This window comes from Lissotriton helveticus, chromosome 1_1, assembly GCF_964261635.1.
Source record: "Lissotriton helveticus chromosome 1_1, aLisHel1.1, whole genome shotgun sequence".
In the NCBI taxonomy this organism is placed as follows: Eukaryota; Metazoa; Chordata; class Amphibia; order Caudata; family Salamandridae; genus Lissotriton; species Lissotriton helveticus.
In genome coordinates, this window is record NC_136057.1 from 776,718,093 (window position 1) to 776,742,452 (window position 24,360).

The 24,360-nt window shown below is 43.6% G+C and overlaps 1 protein-coding gene across 1 annotated transcript in view; it reads right to left on the reverse strand.

The window, feature by feature from the left end:
- The window catches only part of MET (MET proto-oncogene, receptor tyrosine kinase), a 422,785-nt gene that overhangs the window by 120,129 nt on the left and 278,296 nt on the right, over nucleotides 1–24,360 (reverse strand). The window contains exons 9-10 of the mRNA XM_078674354.1: nucleotides 14,832–14,996; nucleotides 13,988–14,087 (exon numbers count right to left, since the gene is read on the reverse strand). Coding sequence (XP_078530480.1) covers nucleotides 13,988–14,087; nucleotides 14,832–14,996 — 265 coding nt within the window. The remainder of the gene's footprint in view (nucleotides 1–13,987; nucleotides 14,088–14,831; nucleotides 14,997–24,360) is intronic.

Genomic DNA, 24,360 nt, shown 5'->3' on the forward strand with positions numbered 1-24,360 from the left:
ATATAGGAGAAATCACAATATAAGAATATTATAAATTTAAAACAAACAAAAACCTATTAGTGATAAAAGGAAGGGGAAAGTGAAGGAAAAGGGGGAGGAAAATTAAGAAATACATTACAATATTTTTTTTAAAAGCAATAAGAGTAGAAGTACTAACATAACCTGAGTCTCTATTACATATACAAGAACGTTAGTAAATATACTATAATCATAGGTTTATAAAATCATTCATTCATTTGAAACTTTATTTCGGTTTGTTTATGAACCATAAAAGTACAACAGAAGAAAAATACATTTAAAACAATAAGCTAATGCAAAAGTTACATCTCATTTCATATATACAATCAATAGGTTAACATATGGTTTATGGAGTAACAATTAAAATACTAAGACAATAATTTATGTATGCACAGATTAAAAAAAAATTTAGAACACGATGGAAGCCCAAGTTTTCCTGAGACAAGTTGTCTAACTACAATCAGGGTACCTTGTTGCTACCGAATCATTCTCCGTCTGGTTAACCACATGGAAAACAAAAATTTAGCAATAGCAGTAACTATTAATGCATTAGTGTCTGATTTTAAAATTCTAAAAAACTCTAAGTAGTTCCTAACTCCTAAATTCACACATTAGGGACTCATTTGGATCCTCACAACCTGGGCAAGGGCGGACTGGACCCATTTTCCATTTATCTGTGTGAGAGTGCAGGGGTAGTGTGCCGTATCTGAACTGTAAATACAGTTTCTTTGCTAAGACTGGTTCTATAGTGTCTAGTTCCTTCTCAAAGCTATAGACACTCTTGAAATCTAGGAAGCTATCAGTGAGACTAGAGGGCCTGGCTGATCGTAGAGCTTCTTGTAAGTTATGATGTTTTATGGTCTCTGCCAGGGTTCGCCTCGAGATGACTTGGCACGCAGCCTCCGGATTGGACCAGAGATTCTCCATGCCAATCCTGGACGCCTGCCCCCTTATAAATGATAGCCACTTTATCCTCCCTACACCTGGACATGCCATCACAATCTTCAGTTCTTCTCTGTAGCACTCAAGCTCCGGGACACTCCACAATCTACGCCAGTAGAGAAGCGGGCGTGAGGCAATTGCTTCTGCAATTGGCCTCAGGTTTAAGTCCAGCCTTAGTGGAATTAGTGGAGTATTTTTTGGTAAAGAGAGCAACTGTCTAATGAAGTTGTTCTCAGTAATGCTAATCTCACTCGCTGGTCGGTGCCCCCAGAGTTCCGCCCCGTAGAGAGTGGAAGATCTGGCTTGAACCTTGTATATTTCCAGCGGTGCACTCACTATTTTATGCACACAGGATTTCTGCACTTTAAGAATCCCCCCCGCGGACTGAGAAAGCCCTAGATTAGCCTTAGACATTTGGGTATCCCAACACATTTTATCATTTAATGTCAGACCTAGGTAGGTGAAATTATTTACCCTTTCCAGGGCTCGTCCATCCATTTTCGGGCGAGGGCAATTAATTGTGCTGGCATTAAACACCATGTACTTTGTTTTGTCTATATTAATCACCAAATTCCTTTTCTTACAGAATTCGGTGAATTGGTCTAACACCCGCTGCATCCCCATTGATGTTTTTGAAAGCAGCAGGGTGTCGTCCGCAAACATAAGTGCAGGAAATTTACCGCCAGCTAAATTGGGTGCGTCAATATTATTTACACTAGTCAGGTCATCAACAAGGCCATTTAGGAAAAGAGAAAATAGAGTAGGGGCAAGTACGCATCCCTGCCTGACTCCCTTCTCAATTGGAAAAGCTCGTGTCAGCTGGCCAAATTTGCCATATCGAACCTTCGCATAGGTTCCTTCGTGGAGTCTTTTAAGTTGGTGACACAAGTAGGGAGGAATCCCCATTGTAGTTAGTATGCTCCACAGTTGGTTCCTGTCCACCATATCAAAGGCGGATTTGAGGTCCACAAATGTAAGGTAGAGGCTGCCCCCTTCCAAGACCACATGCTTCCAGTAAAGTACCTGGAGCCGTAGTAATTGGTCGATAGTTTATGTTTTTGCTCTAAACCCTGCTTGCAGGTGGGAGAGGATCTTATTCTCAATAATCCAATCTTGCAAGCGTTGTAAAAGCAGTCTGGCATAGATTTTTTGAGTAACGTCAATAAGGCTAATTGGCCTATAGTTTGACGGGGCCAACGGAGAGCCCTTTTTGTAGATCGGGATGATTTCAGCCCCCAGCCAGGTACTTGGAACTTGTTGGCCGTCAAGAATAGCATTAAATAGGACGGTCAAGTAGGGGACCCAGATCTTCGGCTCATCTCTAAAAAGATCACCAGGGATCTTATCCAGCCCTGGAGCCTTATTACATTTCAATGCTTCTACTGCTAGTGTAACTTCCAGCAGGGTAAATGAGGGAGGGTGACAACCGGGGACCAATCTCAAGGACGAGCTTGATAAGACTTTATTTTGGGAAGCAGGACTAGAATAAAGATCACTGAAGTAGGCACACCAGGCTTCCTCAGCAATGTTAGGATCAATCTTTGCCTTGCCCTCAGGCTTCCCAGTGTGAACCAAATTCCAGAAGGTTCGGGCATCTTTCGCAGTTAATGCCTGTTTAATAGCATACCATCTCTCTGTTTCCCATTCAGATTTTGCATGGGAAAGGAGATTCTTATAGGCATTCCTTGCAATCATAATGGGGGTTCTATTGCCTAGCTTAAGAGCGGAAACTAAAGTGGTTTTCGCCCTCCTACAAGACTGATTATACCAGGGGTTAGTGTCCCGTATCTGTCGTTGGGACTGGTTTGATTGTTTGTAAAAGCTATCCGCCAGGGCCGTTATTAGTTCTTTATGAATAACTAAGGTTTTAGCGCCTTTGTCATGATTTTGGACGCTCTCGTGCAGTGCTATCAGCCGCTCAAGCTGAGGAGTGACACTTTTATACAATAAGGCCAGATTATCTGGCGAAGACTTAATAGAGGCCCATCGGATTCTTTTACCACCCTGTATGATCCTGATGTTACTAGAGACCATATCGTCCTCTTGATACGGCCCATCGGAAGGTGGTAAATCCAAGTCTGCTACCAAGGGGTTGTGGTCACTTTCCGAACGGTCATGTACGTGGAAATGTCGGATCAATGGCCATAGGGACAAGCTAGCCATGAGATAGTCTATTATTGATGAGTGGCCCATTCCATTATAAGTACTCCTTCCTGGGCTATCCCCCGGGAAGCGACCATTACAGGCTCTGAGCGAGAATGAGTACGTCAATGAGGTGAGCTGCATGACCATAGGAGTCCAAGTTTTGGTTTGGTAGACATTGGGGGGTGGGATCCGGCAAGCGTCATCCTCATCTGTTGTTATCTGCGAAACCCCCCCAAGTGGCTCATAATGACAGTTGAAGTCTCCCCCCATTAACACCTTGGTCTCGCTTGAGAAGCTGTTCAATAAAACGGTTAAGGACTCTAGAGTCTGTGAAACCCCTCCCCCCTGAACAGGGCGTAGGTAGATGTTGATAATTGCTATTTTGGGTGTGTTTGGGCGAGTTAAGAGAATGCATAATATGTCACGGTTATTGGTGTTTATCCTTTTAACCGAAAACCCAAGGTGGACACCCACCCATATGGTCAGACCACCAGATGGTCTACCTCTAGGTCCCTTAGTTGCAAGCTCAGCATAAGTAGCAAAACCCGTTCTGTGATGTGTAGTCATGGCCCATGTTTCTTGGAATGTACAGATGCCATGGTTATCCACAAAATCACACCAATCGGTGCTGTCTAGTTTTGCAGCCAAGCCCGCCACATTCCATGATAGGAGTACTAAATTTCTGTTTTTGCAAGTCAGTTGGTCAGTTGGCTGATTGGAGGGTGTGGCAGATTCTATAATTAGGTCACCCACTTCAGGGCTCGTCTGTCCATTGAAGGTATCGTGGCTAGATATGGGGCAGTTGGCTTTATGTATACTAGAGGGGGGAGTGCCAAATAGGGAGGGTGTGGGTGAGAACCTTGTCCCACTCAGAATGTCCTCCCTTGCTAGCTCCCCTCCACCCACACTTGGGCCAGATATAGGAGGGATAGCAAGAGCGGGAAGTCAGTCGCAACCATCAAAGCAAAAAGGACGCCATATCTGTTGGAAGTTTCCAGTGGGGTAAAAGGGATCAAATGCTCCATGTTCCTGCTCCCATGCAAGTAGTCTAGCCCCCCGGGAGGCATACTACGGCCACTCGCAGGGACTGTGTTCCACCCCAAGGTATTCCTGGTAGACAGGGGCCTGGGGAAGTGGCTCGTATAGCTATTGTGTGAGGGCATGTGCACATTCCTAATACAGTGGGGGTCAGCTAACCCCCCAGGGAAGAGGGCAGGAGTCGCATACGATCTTGGATAAAAATAGGTTAGATCGTATGGGGCTATAGCAGTATTCAGGTTCCCAAAGGACCCTGTTAGTATACATCTAACAGCCTCTGGGTTCCTAAAATTAATAACAACAATGTCTCCCTCTATGTTTTTTTCCCTACTGCCCAGCCAGGGCAAGCGCCTGACATGGACTATCTCCCCGTCAATGTAATATGGGAGTGGTCTGTTTTGTCCTAGCCAATGGAGAATCTTATTTTTGAGTTGGGGGTGACCCTCCTTTTTGCCTGCTTCTAGGGGGGGGACACCTGTGAGTACAACTACAAAAGGTAGGGCCTCGGGCGGGTAATTCAACATTATGACCCTGTTGTTTGTCTATAGTGGGCAAGCTCAACCTCCCCCTTCCCAGTTGCTGACTCTTAGTACTGGGATTTACACCACCCTTCTGGGATTCTCTTACAACCTGGGCTATAGATTTTACCGCTGTTACCACAGGAGCCTGAGCCTGTTGGGGAACCAAGTTTTTCTGCTGGATGTTGCTAGGGGGCTTGCTAGTTACATTATTAGCCTTAGCAGAGCTCTTAGGAGGATCTACAGATCTCGGTATATTGCTGTCAGAGGGTTTAGTGGCTCCGTTATTGCCACTATTAGAGCCGTTTGGAGCAGCCAGGATAGGAGCAGAGACGATTGGAATCTGGGGTAGAGTTGTCGACAAGATAGTAGACCTTATAGTGGTCATAGGAAGGCTTGTCCTATCTTTGGCAGCAAACAATGCCTCCAGATTACCTAGTCGGTGCTCCACCCTCTTTAAGATATCCAGTATGGGAAGCATAAAGGACCTAAGCAGCTGCTCAACAGTGTTCCGCTCAATATCAGTAGAGGGAGAAATTTCTTGGCATGGAACGGAAGCAACCCCAATTCCGCTCCCTTCGTTATTATCAGGCAATGTAACATTTGGGTCTAGGGTTGGTACTGCACTAGACACTAAATCAGTTGGTACTGGGGCCTTAATTACAGTTGCGCCAGTAGTCTTAATTTTTAATGACTTGCCAAACTCGGAATGGCTAAGCTTCCCCCTTTGGGGAGCACCTAACCCCCTCCTCTTTTTAGTTGGAGGCGGTCCGAGAGCTTTGGACGTATTAGGTAGCCTGCCCAGCCTTTTAGGCAACTCCCTAGAAGGAAGACAAGATGCATTATCTACATTTAGACCTGGACTGGGAACACATGAAGGCAAAACATTGGATGGAGAAAAAATAAATAGAGGGCCAGTGGGCGGTGGAGTACTTCTAAGGAGTAGGGGGAATTTGTCCAGAGACAATGGATCTTCATTCAGGATGTCGGTGGTAGTGTCCGACAGGATAGGTGTAGATGCCAGATCAATCAGTGGTCTATTTTTCAAGGACTCAATAGAGCGGCGACGTTCAATCCTACGCTCAGATAGTGAGTCATCTTTGTCCAAGTCCACGGTGGCCCTAGTGAAGTAATTGTCTAGTGTTCTTTTGCTGGTCCCCACAATGCTAGAATTATCACAGATTGATGCCATAGTGTTGGAATCCTACCTTCGAGCCTCAGTTGTAAGTGTTAAGGGGGTGGCCCGTCCCGTCCTCGGGCGTCCCCGGACGGCCACAGACGGTCCCGCCCTTGTCCCGGGCTTCTCCCGGCGCGCTCCCGCGAAGCGGTAGCACTGGTCACCTATAAGCAAGGATACAACAGTCTCATACGCTGATAGGCGGGGGGCGTGGCCAGCGGGGAGAGCAGCCCAGGTGTGGCAAATTGGGCGCGCAGGGACTCCTGGACACTGGAGTCCCTGCCTGTGCTCGCAGCCCCGCCGACGCTCTTACCTACCCCGCACTCCTCTCCGAGGAGCTCCCAACTGCAAGCAGCTTCTGCTGGTGAAAGGCGCTGCGGGACCCGCGAAGCGGGTCCGGCGAGGCGCTGGCGTTCTCCTCACTGGGCAGGCACACAGGGCGGTTTCAAGGAGCCAAGTAGCAGGTAGGTGCTAGGTCAAAACGCCAAAGAGGGTCCCAAAAGGCAGCTTGCAGGGTCCGTTTTTCAGTTCGTTGGCGCGGGGCGTGGCCAGCGGGGAGAGCAGCCCAGGTGTGGCAAATTGGGCGCGCAGGCACTCCTGGACACTGGAGTCCCTGCCTGTGCTCGCAGCCCCGCCGACGCTCTTACCTACCCCGCACTCCTCTCCGAGGAGCTCCCAACTGCAAGCAGCTTCTGCTGGTGAAAGGCGCTGCGGGACCCGCGAAGCGGGTCCAGTGAGGCGCTGGCGTTCTCCTCACTGGGCAGGCACGCAGGGCGGTTTCAAGGAGCCAAGTAGCAGGTAGGTGCTAGGTCAAAACGCCAAAGAGGCTACAAGTAAAATGTCTCTGCCTTTAGGAAATTTGATACGCAGTGGAATGCTGACTAGCTAACAGTTGATACTGTAGGGTGCTTGTGGGAACTCAGAGTGGAGGTAATGCACATGAATGTTTAGCAACTAAGTTGACACTTGTATATAGCACCTTGACAACTTCGTACATTTACTGTGCAAATGAAGGAAGAAGCAGCAGACCATTGGATGATCCTTCCTGATTGGCTCAAGATGACCAAACATCAGCATGGATTGTTACATATGTTTTTTATGTTGATAATATACGTGTTCCAATTTAGAATGTAGACAGTCAAGGCAGTTGGTCCGGGCCATTCTTCAGCGACCATCCTTTATTCTTAGCACTTTGTACCCTATTCGGTGTGAGCTACTGCTGACTGTGATTTCTGTCGCCTGCTACTTTGTGGGTGTCTATTTCTTTGATGGTTGTGGCTACTGTTGTGACTGTTTTCTTAGCTTTACTTTGAATAGTTGCTAGTGTAACTGTTTGCTGATGCTGATTTAAGAGAAGAGACCACATGAGTTTCTGGAAATACTTCCGCTTCAATCTGATTCTATTTCTTTTTTTTCAAAGTTTAAAGTTTATTGAAAGAAAAAATGGTATCATAAAAAGGAAGTAACATCATATAGGAGAAATCACAATATAAGAATATTATACATTTAAAACAAACAAAAACCTATTAGTGATAAAAAGGAAGGGGAAAGTGAAGGAAAAGGGGGAGGGGGAGGAAAATTAAGAAATCCATTACAATATTTTTTTTAAAAGCAATAAGAGTAGAAGTACTAACATAACCTGAGTCTCTATTACATATACAAGAACGTTAGTAAATATACTATAATCATAGGTTTATAAAATACAATACTGAAAAGAGAAAGGAGTAATATCAAAATATACACCTAGAACTAAGTTTAAAAGATAACAAAAGATTTATGGAGGTTTTCTGACTTCATGTGGAGTATTAACTATAATAGCGGAATTGGAAGCTATATCAGTTAGATAAGGGGATAAAGGGAGCCATTAAATGGATAAGGATATGGGAGAGACATTGCTTGTGTCTAGTCTATGATGAAAACAAATCGCATTCCACCAAGCTCTGAAAGTAACTTTGTCAGCTTGTTTCCAATTGGAAGTTATTAAATGAAGGGCTATAGCTAATAACAAGTCAATTAGTGAGGGATTGGGAGCAGGGTGTGGCCAGGAAGGAGACAGGGAGCCTAAAAAGATGTTAGATAAGGAGAAAGAGATTTGGGTATGAAAAATGTTATTAATTTGGGACCAAACTGGAAACCAAAAACGAGAGAGGGAGAGGCATTCAAAGAGCATATGTTTTAAATCAGCTAAAGACGCTTTGCATGACCAACAGGACGAAGAAGAGTCTGCAGAAAAAGAGGCTGACTTCGAAGGGGTTAGAAGTAGGCATTTGTAAACAAAATAAAGAGTCTGAGAAGTATTCGCAGCTCTTGATGTCTTATGAATTTTTAGCCATACTGTATCCCAAAATGGGATAGACCAACATTCTGCAAGATCCTTTTCCCAAGCCAATTCAGCCTTCCCCTTGGCCCTATCAGAAGAGAAAAACTAATTTCTATATAAAGAGGAAGCTGGTGTATTAGTAGATAGTGAGGGAAAAAGATTGGAGCATTTGGACGGGATATTGGGGCTAGGCGGTAAGGAAAGAAGGTATTGTAAGAGAGGTGGAAGAAGTGAGTCATATTGAGATTTACATGAAGAGGGCAAAGAAATTTTTTATTGAAGATCAGAGAAGGATAGCGGAGTATTATTTAATACTAATTGTGAAATCCAAATTAAACCTTTGAGTCTCGAAGATTTCCAATAAATAGTACGGCCATTGCTACGTAATAGATGATTATGCCAGATAGGTTGTTGGTCTAATGAGGAAGATGAGGGATATGAGGACGGAAGAAATGGTATTAATATTTTGCGTTTATGGGATATAACTTGAGAGTAAAAAGAAAAAATAGTATTAGTAAAAGTAAGAGATTCATTCAAATGAAAAGGAGCTATAAAGTATTTTTCAATGTTCAATCAAATAGGAGGATGAACACATTGATCAGGAGAAAGCCAACGAGAGGCTTGTCTGAGAGAAAAAGCATAATGATAAGATTTAAAATCAGGAAATTTGAGACCACCAGAATTCTTCTCAGCCTTAAGGGCGTTGAGAGATATTCGAGGACTTTTATTTTTCCAAAGGAACTTGTTTAGAAGAGAATCAATTTAAAAAAAATATAAACCAGGGATATGTACTGGAATCATAGACAGAAGGTAGAGAATTAACGGAGAAAGTATCATCTTAATAGAAATCTGATTGTATTTCAATGCCCCTTTAAATCTTGCTCTTTTCCAAAAGGACACTTCATGGATTCTGAAAGGTTAGAATCTGCTTAGAGTAGAATAGGGACTAATTTCCTTCATGGAACACTTTGTAATTTTCTTGATTGACTCTAACCATGATTTGATTTTCTTGATCTTTCTATAAACAGATTGATCTGATTTACTAATTTGAATAAAGAGACCAAAACTGTATACTACATTCTTATCAATAAATAAAGGTCTTCGAAATTATCTAAAACTCTCATCATTGAATGAACTAAATGGCTGAATTAATGATGTTTATTGAAATGGTTTCGATTGATAATCCATTCTAAAATGGTGGCAAAGATCCGTAGCAGGGAAGAAGAATTCGGTGCGGAGCTGGAGACCCCTATTGTGAGTCATGGGTTGAGCTGATTAAATTAAAGAAAATGTTTCAGCGCCAGCACCAGTGATATTGTCACCTTCTCTAAAAGCAATATTTACCAGTCTGTTGCATAACTAATAGTAGACACTGAGCAAACTTGCCTGTACTCCACGTTTTGAAGGGGGTCTATCATCTTCATTAGCTAAACACATTGCTTTTTCACTTTTTTTCAACTTGTCCCTCTAAAATATCTTCCACCTTCTTACTCTTTGCTCTGTCTTTCTCCCTCTGCTTCCTGCCCTAACTCTTACAGTCTCATCCTTACTTTTACATTCAATATTTTCAATTCTGCTTCCCAGTAATGTGTTGAAAAGATCGAGGGGGCAGAGCAGCGCTATACAATATTCTAAATGGCATCACGCCATGATACCTTCTTTCCTTTACCCTATTCATTCACATGTCTTGATTCTTACTTCTCTCTCATGGCTTGTTCAAACGATCTAATATTTTTGTACAAATAACAGGTTGAAAAATATTACCAGAAAACAGGATGACTGTAAACATACAGTCTTTAGCTGTCAGGTATGCAATTTTTGAACCCTCAAAACAGAGGCTATTTTCTACAACTGCCCCTTTACCAAAAATATTTTGTATTGACCTAGTGCATTGAAACTGAATTTTATTGGATGTGAACAAAGAACACATTTTCTCCAGGAAACTTTCACCAAAACACATACAAACTTCAAAGACTTTTATCCAAATGGGTTGAGGAGAATATTTGAGCCAATCCTCATAGTAAAACTCACTTCCTTATACATCCCAATTAAGTACTCAGTAAAGACAAGGGTATACGAAATTTGCATAATTTCCTTTTGTGTAATTATGTGAAATTGCAAAAACATTATGCAAAATTAAGTGAAATGCAAACTCTTGTTTAGCTATATATTTTAGTGTGAATTGCATCTTCATTTCCATTTTCTATGCAAGACGCACTTCGGGCAAAAAAATGCAAAAAATCTGTGGACAGCCATTCATGTTCTGTTTGTTTGCATTGTTCCTGTGCTGTGAAAGGATTTGTGTCTGAGCGGATTAGAAATTACACAATGTGGCGTAATGGCGTAATTTTGGGAATTTGTGCAACAGTGCAAAATGAAATGCAGGAAATTACACGAAGAATTTCAACCACGTCTACTTAAGACGTGCACCCAAACAAGCCATTTTAAATTCAGTGCGTGGATGGGGGGGAGGGGTGTGAACATGATAGTTTGATGTACAACTCACCTTTTCCTGCTGGCACAGGAACTACCCATCAACATTTATAGATGCTAACAGATTAGCAGAGATCATTTTTGCTAACGATGTTCCTTCAAAATTGGCAACAGCACTTACAGCAAAAATCTAATGCTGGCTGACCTCCACATCATAATGGCCAGACAGAGTATATCAGAAACAAACCGCAAAAATTTGATTTATTTCTGAAATACAAAAAACAATGACCCTGATTGCGTTTTCACCTTGTACGTGGGGGCCATTGGGGATTTTTTTCTACATAGGTCCACCATGCCTTGATTTGAGATTTTGAGTAGGGAAAATATTCATCAGAAGGCCCAGCCAAAACAAGGGGAGGGGACTTTGTTGCATTATTGTCGACAAGCGTGTGGGGGTATAGGTGCCAGTTAGTGGTTTCTGATATCTAAGCCAGCAGAGAATTCACTGTTGAAAACCTGCTAACTGAGGTTATCAGTTCTTAGTTTGTGCTGTGGTTGCAGATGGTGGACTCATTTTTCGGGACCGCATCCTATTTTTCTCCGTTAGACTTTAACTCAGAGCAAGTTACAGAAATGGGAGAAAGGGGTTGGAAAGGAAAGGTGAAAACATTGAAAATGAGAGGAAGCCGGGATGAAAAAGCACCTGCAAGATTTAGCTATGGAGACATGAGGTGGAATCAGGACTAGACAGCCTTGGGAATCGACATCCCAGCATTTATTTGCACCAGCAGCAAGCTGCTAAGAAAAACGTTGGGGTCCAACTATTATTTTATTTTACAAATGAAATACGGAGGCAGGGGAACTGATGGTTTGGAGGCAGGGGAACTGATGGTTTGGCGGCTGATTTAAGGAAAAGTCCTCTCTGTCCTGGCCCAATCCCTAAATTAATTTATAATACTTGGAAAAACAAAGCGTGTGTGTTTTGAAATGTATTCTTGTAGTGAAACCACTGTAATCCAAACACACTACAAACATCAGCACATCCTGTAGTGTCATGAATACCAAATTCATTAACTGGAAGAACTCCAAATGAAAGACAATCGCAAATATTGCTTAAATAAAGCAGCGCAAAAATTCTTCATTGAGTTATAGTTGCCGCACATGTAGAGAGCATGACCAAGAGAAACAAGCATTGGCATAGCCAATAGGTCTCGCCTTTGGGACCTTATGGGTATGTAGTTATGCAGCAAGTCCCAAAGGCGAGACCTATTGGCTATGCCAATGCTTGTTTTTTTAATGTCGAGTGTTCCTTGCGTGGAACTTGTTCAACTGGTGACCTAAATGAGAAGCGACATAGCCTTAACTCCTGGGCACAAATGTAAAGGAAACCTGCCAGATACAGCACCTTTATTCACCACCACGCATTGCCCATATTTTTTGTTTTGTGATATATCATGTGTGTGAAACCGAATGATCTTCGACGTTCTAACTTTCTTTCTACATCACCCAGTGTGCAAGTACCACTTTTGTTGTTGGCTGTATTTATTCTTAGCGGTTTTAGAATAGTTCAACAGATGTGGTTTCCCACGCCGGCCTTGTGGTGACTCCCCCGCCTCCGTCCACGGCCAGCCTGCTGCAGCTGTGTCAACCTATTACTGGAGCTCGTGTTTTCTTCCCACATATTCGGGGGGCAGGGTGCCGCTTACTGTATGCCAGGCTTGTGGTGGTGTAAACAGATCCGGTCTTGTTGGGCATGGTTGGATGATTCCCAGCTGTGAGAGGAGCAGCTGGGTGGAGGGCCATACTTTGGAACCGTCAACTGCTATTTGGGGGTAGATTTTCTCACTATTGTTCTATAAACAACACCCAAAGTGCTTAACAGAGGGCACACGGCAAAAGGGTAGTCATTTTGCTTTTCCAAAAGCCATGAATGCAGCTTTTTCTGTCCCTCATAAAGTGCTATTACCTCAATTTTTAGGCGCACCAATGAGCGCAAGAGCATTCTAACAGACGCCACCTAAAAAACAAGGTGAATGTAGAAAGGGGGAAAAGAGAGGGAGCAAGCCAGCAAGGGAAATTGAAAAAACAGAGAGAGACGGCAGGTGCGCGAGAGAGAAGCAATTAACAAATCTGATCGCGCTTAGGTCGCCTGTAGATGCTAAGGGCATGTCTGGCGTTGCCCTTGCGATAGTGAGCAGCAAGGCGCAATAATTGCTAACAGATGGCGCCGCTGCTCGCTCCCGCAAGGGAAACGCCAAACGTGCACGAGTTGCAATCCAAAGCATTGCAAAACATGCACGCGTTTAGGCGGGAAACATCCTTTACAACGCAACTTTTACCACGCAGTGCCTTTACGATGCAACTTTTACAACGCAAACCATTACAACGCATTGCGCTGGGGGGATCTCTAGGATAGGAAATAGGTTTCATTTACTATCCAACACCTTCCCTACTATCCATGGGGACTGGAGTTGGAATAGTAAATTAAACTATTCACTATCCAGCGCCCCAAAGCACTATGCGTTGTAAAGGCATGCATTGTAAAAACAGCGTTGTAAAGGCATGCATGCTAAAAGCATGCGTTGTAATGTCATACATCCGTTTAGGCAAAAGTGGTGATCGATTGTAAAAGGCCCCCTCCTATGCAGCGCTTGTGCCCTGCGTAGGCGAGACCTAAAAAAGATATCAGGCATTGAAAGGGATGTGGAAGAGAAGAACAAGGATAAAACCAGTATTACTGATTTAGCTGATGAAAGGGATTCTTTACAGACAAGCAAGAACAGAAGTATTGGCACAGTACAGAATACGACCATAGGGGTACAGGGAAATCTATATGTCAAGCACTATCATATGGGGGTGTTCTCCCGAGTCTCGAATAACCTATGGATAGCTCAAGGTCATTGTCAATGCCGTGTCGACAGTCCAATCCACAGTCAGGGTCTAAACGGAGGGCCTGAGATGCACTCATTCAGCAAAAGGTATCCAAGAAAAAACACAGCTACAAGAATCAATAACTGATGTCGAATTTCAGATAAAACAGTTCTAGAAAGAGCTGAAATTCAAAAAGCACATGCCACGACATAACTTATTTTAAGTATGCACAATCTTATATGGCGCCTATATTAATAGACTGAAGTCAGGCACGGTTTCTGTTGCTTTTCCAAAATGTTGTGGAACTTCTAGTATTGTGTTGGTACAGTAAATCACCTGCACTTTGAGTGCAGCGACCTAATACTGAAAACAAACAGGCTGAATGACCATGCTCTTTACGCACTGAAGATAGACTGACTGATTTCATTCCTCCTAGATGCTCACTGAGGCTCTAGATGGACTAATTTAAATTAAATGAGAAATAAAAGAAATACTAAGAATGACTTCAGATTCCAGGCTACTCACCATGCTGTAGTTCCTTTTTATTTGGGGGACGATTATCATCATGCGGGGCGTGGAGGCAGACGTCAGGTGTTTCCCATTGGCTGTAATTGAGCTTCCTCCACTGGTGGGAAACAGCAGTGTTAATAAATGCCAACCACGTATTACATATGCAGCATCAGCATGTTGCAAGAGCACCATCTTTTGAACCACCCCCTGTTTGCCTTGCCCTCACCCGCTAAATAATTATGCTGCCCTCACCCGCAGAACGACCATCAATTAAAATAGCAGCTTTTTCAAGTAGGTCAACTTTACATATTTAAAACATACATTTGAGTGTAATCACTTTTATGTCAAAATATTGAACATCTGCTGAAACCACCATATGTTTTCATTGCACACTAACTTAGCACAGATGAGAAATCTATCAGATATGGAGCTTCAATTTCCCAAGTGGAAAACAAAGTTTCTTTTTTTATTAACCTCGGGACTTGTTTCACATTTCGTATAAGAATTTGAGACAAAACATGATGACATAAAGCAATTAAATATAACATAAAATGATATACCCTGACATGAAGTAGCCTTTATAACACTATAAAATTAAGAAAATAAACTAAGATAAGAAAAGAAACTATAACATTTGTAGGGCTTCACATTGAGCGAATCACACAAAGTGCACAACTGAAACCAACAGCATTTTGCCGATTTGTTTTTATTTTGTAATTATTAAAAGCACAACAAAGTCGCTAATGTACCTTTAGAGCTATTGAGTGGAAAGAGGTTGGAAAGCAGATATAGGAAACATGACACATTCGTTTTCTCTGGATTGAAATATGACCGTGTGGTACGAACATGTTTTACTCACCTAAGAAAAGATTTGACTGGTTGGATTTCAACAACATTAGGGTCTACTTTGTATGCAAAATAAACACCAGCATCTCGAACGGACAAGTCAATTTTCATTTTAATGGGATAGTCAGAGAGTACTGTCTGCGAAGGGGTATAACACTCCAAGGTGCTTTCAGAAAATCTGAAAGAAAAGGCAGAACAAATGTGTTGGAACTAATTGTATCATGATCCTTAAGTACATATTACATTAAAGCTACAGAGTATAATTTCAGCTGCGGTCCTTTCAGGTATACTTTCGAACTATGCCAGATTATGGGCGTGCAAACATTTTATACAAGCCAAGTTTGCCTAAGAGAAGAGAGTGTTCCTAATAAAAAGGGTTTCATTCGGCAACAATTCAATACATTGCAATCAGCACTATTCTTTAATCTCGCTGTTATTATCCATATAAAATCATTTCGGCTGTATCAAAATCTGTTTCAAATTGGCTAACTACCATTGACTGAACTATGTCTGGTTCTGGTGGAAATAAATGTACCTCTGCTTGAACTACTCCAAACTGAAGATTCTCTCTGTAAGAGACAGAACCAAAAAATCCTTGGGCTGGCCATATACACCCTAAAGCCTTTTATTAATTTAATTCTTTATTTATGACTTTATTTTTTTTTTTTTTTTTTTTTTTTTTTTTACATTTTCAATATTTATTGAACCAAAATGATTCTTGTATAGAAAACATGTGCTGCAATGATCAGTAGAGAGAAGCAGACAAAGGTTATAGTGAGTGTCAAGACTGTAAATAAAACGACGAGTTCCACCATCTTGCTGAGGCAACTTATATCTGCAGGCGCATGCAATATTATAACAATCTAGGATATACCTATGATGCAAACCTAAACTGTGTGTCTAGGGTGTGAATGCAAGTTCTGCCAAAAAACCCTTTTCCGGATGATCGAACCCCTGTATCTGGTGGGTAAGAGTGTAGGGCCCGCCTTGGTCATGAACTGGACACCCCTCACGGAGATGCCAATCAGCTGCTAGGTGAAAGCTTCAGCATGCAGGAACCCTGGGAGTCAGCAGAAGCGTCTCCTCTTTTTTTTTTTTTTTTTTTTTTAAAACATATTTATTAAATTTTTCCACAGTTTTTCCACATATTCCAACGTATGTATTACAGCACGTACCAATTTCTCAGGTGGTTATAAAGTACATATACATTTCATTGTTTTTATACAAATTTTCATATCATAAGCAGATATAATAAACCAAAAGACAGTCCTCCAGAACAAATCAAATCAAACTTCTGTTGCACTATTCTAGATTTATCCTACTAGTTTTCCACGTCATAATTGGTTGCCATATTTTTTTGCCTAAGGCCTTAGCCCTTCTACCTTTCCTGTCGTATATTGCCTTTTCTAAATTATATATAGTAAGGAGACTAGCAATCCAGTCTGCAAATAGTGGAGGAGCCTTATTCAGCCAATTCCTTGCAATACAGATGCGGAACACTGCTATTGAAACAAAAATAAACTCTACTGGCATAGCTTCCATCATGCCTACCACCCCTAAAATGATTAATTCATCTAGAAGCTTAATCTTAATCCTAAGCGTTTTATCAAAAAATTCTTCAATCGCCATTTTCAAAGTAAATAGTTGTGGGCACTGCGCAAACATATGTACAATATCTGCTCCGCTCGCATTACATCGTGGGCAAGTTATTCCTGTTGTCCCGCCCCACTGGGCAATTCTAGCCGGTGTATGGTAAAGTGAAAATAATGTTTTGAAGTATTGCGATTGAAGGGTTGCCGAGCATAGCACCGTTCTACCCAGATCTAGTGACTCCTGAAAAATTTCTGAGCCTGAGCCCAATTTTTCCATCCATTTTTGTGAAAATTTTGCCCTTTCATCTGACTTAGTTCCTTTCAGTTCTGCATAGAGATGTCTTATTGTACATTTGGTGGTTATTTTTATATAATCCATAATTTTGCAGTGCTGCATCCCAAGCGGACCACCTTGTTTTTGTATTAGAAAACTCCTCACTTGTAAGTATTTATAAAAACTATTGTGCTCTAGTCCAAATTTTGCTTTGAGTGCTCCAAACTGCATGATATTGCCCTGCACATCCAATAAGTTCCCTATCTGCATTATACCTTTATTGTACCAATCAGACATAGTGGCATCCTTAAAGATCTCCCTCGGCAATGAGCTATTCGTGTACAATCTTGTATAGATATTAAATCTGCCTAGCCCTAATTTTTTAGCCACTCCTTTCCACACCCTATATACTGCATTCAACGTCTTAAATCTCGTATGTTTGAAATACGTGAATTCAGTAGTATTGAAAAAACCATTCTCAGCTTCCTCCCCCAGCAATACGGTATACACATTAGGTAAGCCCACCTCACTATCCGTTGGTTGCTCCAGACCTCCCCCTCCTATTAACACCTTACTGTATTGTAATACCGCAGCCCAATAATAGAGCCTAAAGTCTGGTGCTCCCCAGCCCCCTTTTTCCCTATCTACCGTCAAATGTCTGTATGCTCTTCTTGTTTTCCCTTTCACCCAGATGAATTTATTCAAAATCAATTCTAATTTGCTAAACCAACCATTTTCAAAATATAGGGGTATGGATCTAAGTAAATACAGCACTTTAGGGAATGTTATCATTTTTATGACATTTATTCGACCCATTAAGGTCAGATGCAAGTTATTCATTCTTTCTGTGTTTGTTTTAATTTTCTCCAACAGTGGTCTCATATTGATTTCAACTAAACTATCTAACTCGGATGTGATCTTCACCCCTAAATAAGTGACTTCAGGTGCTATTCTTATATCATGATAGTTTACCCAGTTATTTTTAATTATTTGTGTTTTTCCTTTATTTAGTGAATACCCTGAAAATGTGCCAAAAAGTGTAGCCTCCTGTTCGATTTCAATAATGGCTGACCCTGGATCCGGTGTGACCACTGCCACGTCATCCGCATATGCAAGTGTCTTATATGCATAGCCATGTAAACTAATCGGGAGAATGTTCGAGTTTCCTTCTAACCTTCGCAAAAAAGAGTCTAGATATAGGGCGAATAACAGTGGTGAGGCCGGGCAACCCTGTCTTGTACCACGCTTTATATGTATATCCTCTGTGTACCCTCTATTAATCCTCACTTTAGCTGTTGGAGCCGCGTATAACGCCTTTATAGCCTGTATATAACCTGGGCCAATCCCAAACCACTCCAAGGCTTTCCACAAATAGCACCAGGAGACCCTGTCAAAGGCCTTCTCTGCATCCAAAAAGATGGCTGAGGCAGGGTCTCCTGAAGCTCCCGTGACATCCAATATGGTGATCATTCTCCTTGTGTGTTCCGTAGTCCCTTTACCTGGTATAAAACCATGCTGTGTTGTGTATACCAGCCCCTCAATTACTCTACTGAGTCTTTGTGATAAAGCCTTAGAGTATATTTTTGCATCTGCGTTCATAAGCGTAATCGGCCTATAAGAGCCAGGATCCAGATGTGTTTTATTCTTCTTTAAAATGACTACTATACTTGCACCAGCCCATGACTGTGGTGTATTCTCCCCTATCTGTGCATGCCTTAAAGTTTCCAACATGTCTATCCCTAGTGTATCCCAAAACGTCCTATAAAATTCTGCCGGTATCTGGTCAGGTCCTGCGGCCTTCCCCAGGGGGAGTTTTGATACTACATTATGTAGTTCACACAGCATTAGTGGTGCCTCTAGAGTCTCTTTATCTTCCAAGGACAGTTCCTTGTGTGGGATACCAGCCAAATAGTCCTCTATCTCGTCTCCCTTACTACTCACGGCTTGATCATATAATTCAGAATAAAACTCTCTAAACACCTCCCTCACCTCTTCCACCTTGGTTACAACCTTCCCACATTTATTCTTAATTTCTTTAATTTCCCCAGCTGCCAGGTCTTGTCTAATACGCACTGCGAGCATGTGTCCAACCCTCTCGTTGAACTCGTAACACTTTTCTTTTTTTGCCAAATAATTAGCCGCAGCTTTATTAGCTAATCTTTCCCCAGTTTCTGCCTTCTTCAATTCTATTTCTAGTAAGACCTGCTCAAGAGGTTCTTGATTTATAACATGCTGGATAAGCTGTTGTTCTAGGTTCCTTAAATCCTGTAGCCTACTGGCTGACTCCATTTTCTCCTTTTTACTCCTATGTAGAGTATAAGCCAGTGTTTCCCCCCTTACCCCTGCTTTGAATGCATCCCAAACCATGCCTGCAGTTGCCGTACCTCTGTTTACCTCCCAGAACTGTGTAATCCATACCTTCATTCTGCAAACATAGTCATCTTCTCTGAGCAACCCTCTTTCAAATGTCCAATAGTACTCTTTGTGACTAATATTGTGGTTCCGGGAGATAGTCAACACCAGTGGATTATGATCTGAGGAAACTCGAGGTAATATTTCTATTTTTAGTTCTGATACTAATGGACTGGAGACTAAGAAGTAGTCTAATCTGGCTATACTTTTATGAGGGGCCGAATAAAAAGTACTACCTGTCCCTATAGGATTGTATGACTTTATTTATTTAGGAGTTTTCCAGAGTGCTTTGTCACTCAGGAGTATGTAGGTGATGTCTAGGTACAAAGCAATGACATGTAACGTTGAAACTAACAGCAGCCTTACACACAACAAACATTTTTTTAAAGAATTAAATGGAAGGGACTTCAAAATTTACAGTTCAAGAAAACTCAAAGCTAAGAACCCTCGCTTGTCTCCCTTGCTCCACCAATCATCATCGTAGTAAAGGGCATTCATTGTCATTTAATGCTGCTCAGGAGAGTTCTTATACTCTTCCAGCTCAACTACCAGTTCGAAATCACAGGGGACTTGGTGCTTGCTGCTTAAATTATTGTGTTTATTCAGGGGCACTCAAAACATTTATGTTAAAGTCGTACAAAATCAAAATAAATCTGCCAGAGCATGCTCTATCACTCTATCACTCCAGATCTAATATAACAGATAATAAAATTCCATTACCTCTACGTCCCTCGTCTTCGACCTAGTCATCACTCATGAGGTATTCCACACGACAGGAAACAAAACAGGAAACGCTTTTAGGCTCCACCCCCCCTCCTGCCAGGTGCTATATCACTACCAACCACCAGAAGCACATTCTGTTTTGTTTCCTGTCGCTGGTTTACTTGATGGGAGACGCTGGGGTGGGTGCCGGGCACTTACCTCCATCTTTTGTCCTGTGGTTCCTCCTCTGCTGGGCTCTGGGAGGCTCCCATGGACCTTCGTGTGATTCTTTGGAGTGGGGCTGCTGGGCTTCCCTTTCTCCTGCCCTTGGATGGGTTGACCTGGGCTGCTGGGCTTCCCTGGTCTTCCTGCTTCTTCTTCGTTCCAGGACTCCTGTGTTTTCTGGCTTTCAGGTAGGGGTTGGGTGCGCTGGTCTGCCTCTGCGCGCCCCTCCTCGGGGTGTTCTTTCCCCCCTGACCCCTCCCTCCGGGCCTCTCTGTGGTTGTGGGGGCCCGAGGGTGTTTTTCTTCCATGAGGGGTGCTTGGTTATGAGCGCTGTTTTCTGTGCACGCTCTTTTCCGACCCCCCCCCCACGTTCTGGTTCTCTGTGCTGTGGGGGCGAGGGCGTTTTGATGTGTCCCTGGAGGCTCCCGGTGCAGTTCCCGGCATTTCCCGGTGGGTTTCTGTGTCGGCGCTGCTTCCTAGAGGCCGGGCGTCCTCGTTGCTGGTTTGCCCGGCCTCCTCTCGCGATGCGTGGTTCGCGCATGCGCGGTTGCGCATTCACTGCCTGACCTTGCAATGGCCGGGCGCCCGGGTGGGCTCCGGGCGCTCCGGTGCTCCGGATGGTTTTTGCTGCCCCGTCGCGGGTCCTGGGCGTTTTCGGCACCCCTGCTTCCCGCTTCTTTCTTGGACCTTCCGTTTTTGGTGGCAGGTCAGTTGTGCTTCGTTTTGGCGCGCAACTGCACTTTTGGTATTTCTCTCCCTCCCTCTTCTCCAGCCTGGCCTGTTGGTTGGTGGGGGGGTAGGGCCTTGCATCCAGGTCGGTGTGTTGGGCCTATCCCGGTCCTCCCTGTGGGGGGTTAATTGGGGTGTGCCCATTTTTCTTTATATGTGCTCTGGGGGGTGGTGTTTGTGTGCTCTTGTGGTGTTTCCTTTGTTCCTGTTTTGTGCTTTGGTTGTTTCGTCATGGGCAAACACCATCGCAAGAGGAAGCATTCCTCTCCTGTGCCTCCTTCTTCCTCGGATTCCGGTGGGGGCTCCTCTCCTCCTCCTGTGAAGCGTGCCAAGGGGGTAGATGATGATAGGATAAAACGCCTTATTCTGGAGATGCTTGGCCCCCCGGACTTTTCGCCTGATTTGCCTGAGGTTCGGGACTCCTTGTCTGGACTTGTTCGCCTCCCGGTCCAATGCCCTGGTTCCCCTGTTCTGCTCGAGGTCTCCGGAGGTGGGCGCCTGGGGAGTGGATGCCTTGTCTCTCCGGTGGCCTCCTTGGCTTCTTTATGCCTTTCCTCCCTTTCCTCTGATTCCTGCCTTCTTGCTGAAGGTTCAGCGGGAGGGGGCTCAGGTTGTGGCTGTTCTTCCGCACTGGCCGAGGAGGTCCTGGTTTCCTCTGCTGCTGGGCCTAGCGGTGGGCCCCCCTTGGCTTCTACCCCGCTACCCCTCTCCTCTGAGGTCCCCGTCCCCTCTTCTGGTTCCCCTCTCCTTGGCGGCCTGGAGGTTGGACGGTTGTCTCTTGGGGTCCGTGGTCTGCCCGACCACATCATTTCTGTGATGCAGGCCTCTCGTAGGCCGTCTACTTTGTCTTCTTACTCGAAGCACTGGTCTTCTTTCTCGGGGTGGTGTTCCTCTTCTGGTTTGTCTCCTACCTCTTGCCCTGTGTCTTCTATCCTTCAGTTTTTTCTGGATGGTTTTCAGAAGCGTTTTGCTGTGTCTACCTTGCGTGGTCAGTGGGCTGCTATCCGGGCCTTCCGGGACCCCGATTCCTTTCTTGCTTCTGATGGCCTTTTGGTGTCTCGGCTGTTTCGTAGTTTTTCTCTTACTTCCCCTTCTGTTCGTTCTCTGGTTCCGCCTTGGGATCTCTCTTTGGTGTTGGGTGTTTTGCAGTCTTCCCCCTTTGAGCCTTTGGAGACTGTGGACCTTAAGTTTCTGTCCTACAAGGTGGCCTTTCTGGTGGCCATAACTTCTGCGAGGCGGTTGGGTGAACTTACGGCCTTGCGTTGTTCCCCCTCGTTTTTGCGTTTTCTGGATGACGATGTTGTGCTCTCTTTGGATCCTGGTTTTGTCCCCAAGGTCCGCTCCCGTTTCCATTCCTCCCAGGAGTTGGTTCTTCCTTCTTTGTGCCCTTCTCCTTCTGAGCTGTTGCTTCATTCTTTGAACCTGAAGCGTGCCTTGTCTATTTATGTGGCTCGTTCTGGGGATTTTCGCTCCTCTGACTCTCTCTTTGTCACCTTTGGTTTGGCTGGTCGGGGTAAGGCTGCTTCCAGGCTCACCTTGGGTCGTTGGATTAAGGCTGTCATCACTCTTGCCTATCGTGGTGCTGCTTTGCCTTGTCCAGCGGGGGTTCAGGCGCGTTCCACTCGGGGCGTGTCTGCCTCCTGGGCTGCTTTCCATGGTGTGTCTCTTGATGAGATTTGTCGTGCTGGGACCTGGGCCTCTGAGTCCACTTTTGTGAGGCACTACAGGTTGAATTATACCCTGTCTGACTGTGGAAAAGTAAATTTTGCCATGTTGTATGTGCCTACGTGTTCCCCATATTATGCTATATGTGCATGATCGATATGCATGTATATCCCCCTATGAGCGATTAAAGACGCAATTACAGTTGTGTCCATTTCTAGTATGCCAGTTTCCAGTTCTCGTGAAAGCAACGAATATTAGGCTTATGTAAACCTACGTTGCTACATTTTACAGTGTGCACGTTAACCCATTGAATTGTCTCCGTTTCTAGGCCTCAAAAGGGCCCGGACACCGGATTCAGCTTACTTACGGATACTTGAGCTACATGAACGAGCGTTACAGCGTTCGCCAAAAATTCAGACATTTACAGATATCAAGCGAGCACTTACTGAATGCCGTTATGATCCAGTTTCAGGCGATGGTAATATGGTCATATATTCATTGCGTGTAAGACGGGTGACCGAATATTTGGACACCCTGCCCAATATGAAAGGTTATCTAGACAGAATATATCGTTTTATCCGTACAGGAGTAGATCCAGAAAGTGTTCGCGACGCCATGATTCAAAGAAAAGTCGAGATTCAGCTCATGCTTTTAAAGTTTCTAATAAATTGTTTAATAAGAGAACAAGATTATCCGGATAAAGATCCGGAAGAAATGAAAGTTCTGACCAGGTGGAGTGACCATATAGCCGAGGGAAGACACAAGACACAGAACTGTATAGAGAGTATGTACAAGAAAATCCGTAGGGAAATAATAAAGTTACACGAGAAACGAGAAGCAGCACAAGTAACCGAGAAAGAAGACAACTCTGATAATGAAGAGGTAGACGACGAGAATCCCTCCAGAATAGCGTACGTAGGTAGAACTAGACTTCCCGACCGACATTCACGCCTAGAATACAAGAAAGTTTTCCCTCCTCCAGCACCAGAACAAGGTTCTCTTGAGCAAGTATTCCAAGCTACCGATCACATTCTGAAATCACAAATAGGTTATAGTGAGCTTAGTACCATGCATGAACAAGAATTAGCCCGATCAGCAGTCCGGTGGACTACTGATTCTACCACTTTTCCAGACGAAATAGTGGCACAAATGTTTCTGAAACTGCCCCCAGCCGAGCAGCGACTGGTGGGTATGTATATGATCCAGCACCTCATTACACTGTATGAGGGACAGCATTCTGATCCAGGTCCGTTACATGATGTATTGAACGAGTTACTCCAGTATAGATGGAGAGGTTTAGGTACTGATTTAATTAGTATCATTCTAGAACAGCGCCACAAATATCGAACGTTTTTAAATCCACATTTTGTTCATGTTTCACCTCCAGAAAGTAAATCATTTTGCATAGATAGACAGCATCCGTTACGAGAAGTACACCCAGTTAGGACAGCGGGTGGTGAACTAGAACGAGTATTTGTTTACACCCCTATCACAAAGATGGAACTCTTAGAGATGAAAAAGTTAATTCCCTGTCACGATAAAGACCCAGCAGGGTTCCACCGTGAATTAAAAGACATGCTCCGTATGGGAGAATACACGTATCCTGATATCATTAAAATGTTAAAAGTTCTGTTGCCCGCAGGGGTATATGAAAAACTCAAGGAAAAAGAATGGGAGGTGGGAGAGAAAAAGATTGATTGGGCAGCTCTAGAAGCTGAAGAAAATTCACGAGTACCAGGTACCGGTCTTGGGGGTAAAGTTAAAGAATTACCCGAGTTATTGATACAAGTTTTGCCAAGATTACTAGCCACGAAAAAGGAAGACTGGGATGCAATCTCAGCCTGTAAACAGAAACAGGATGAAGACACTAGTGATTTTTATTCTAGATTCGAAAAATGTTTTATTATTAACAGTGGTCTGAAAACAAGTAGTGAATCGTACCC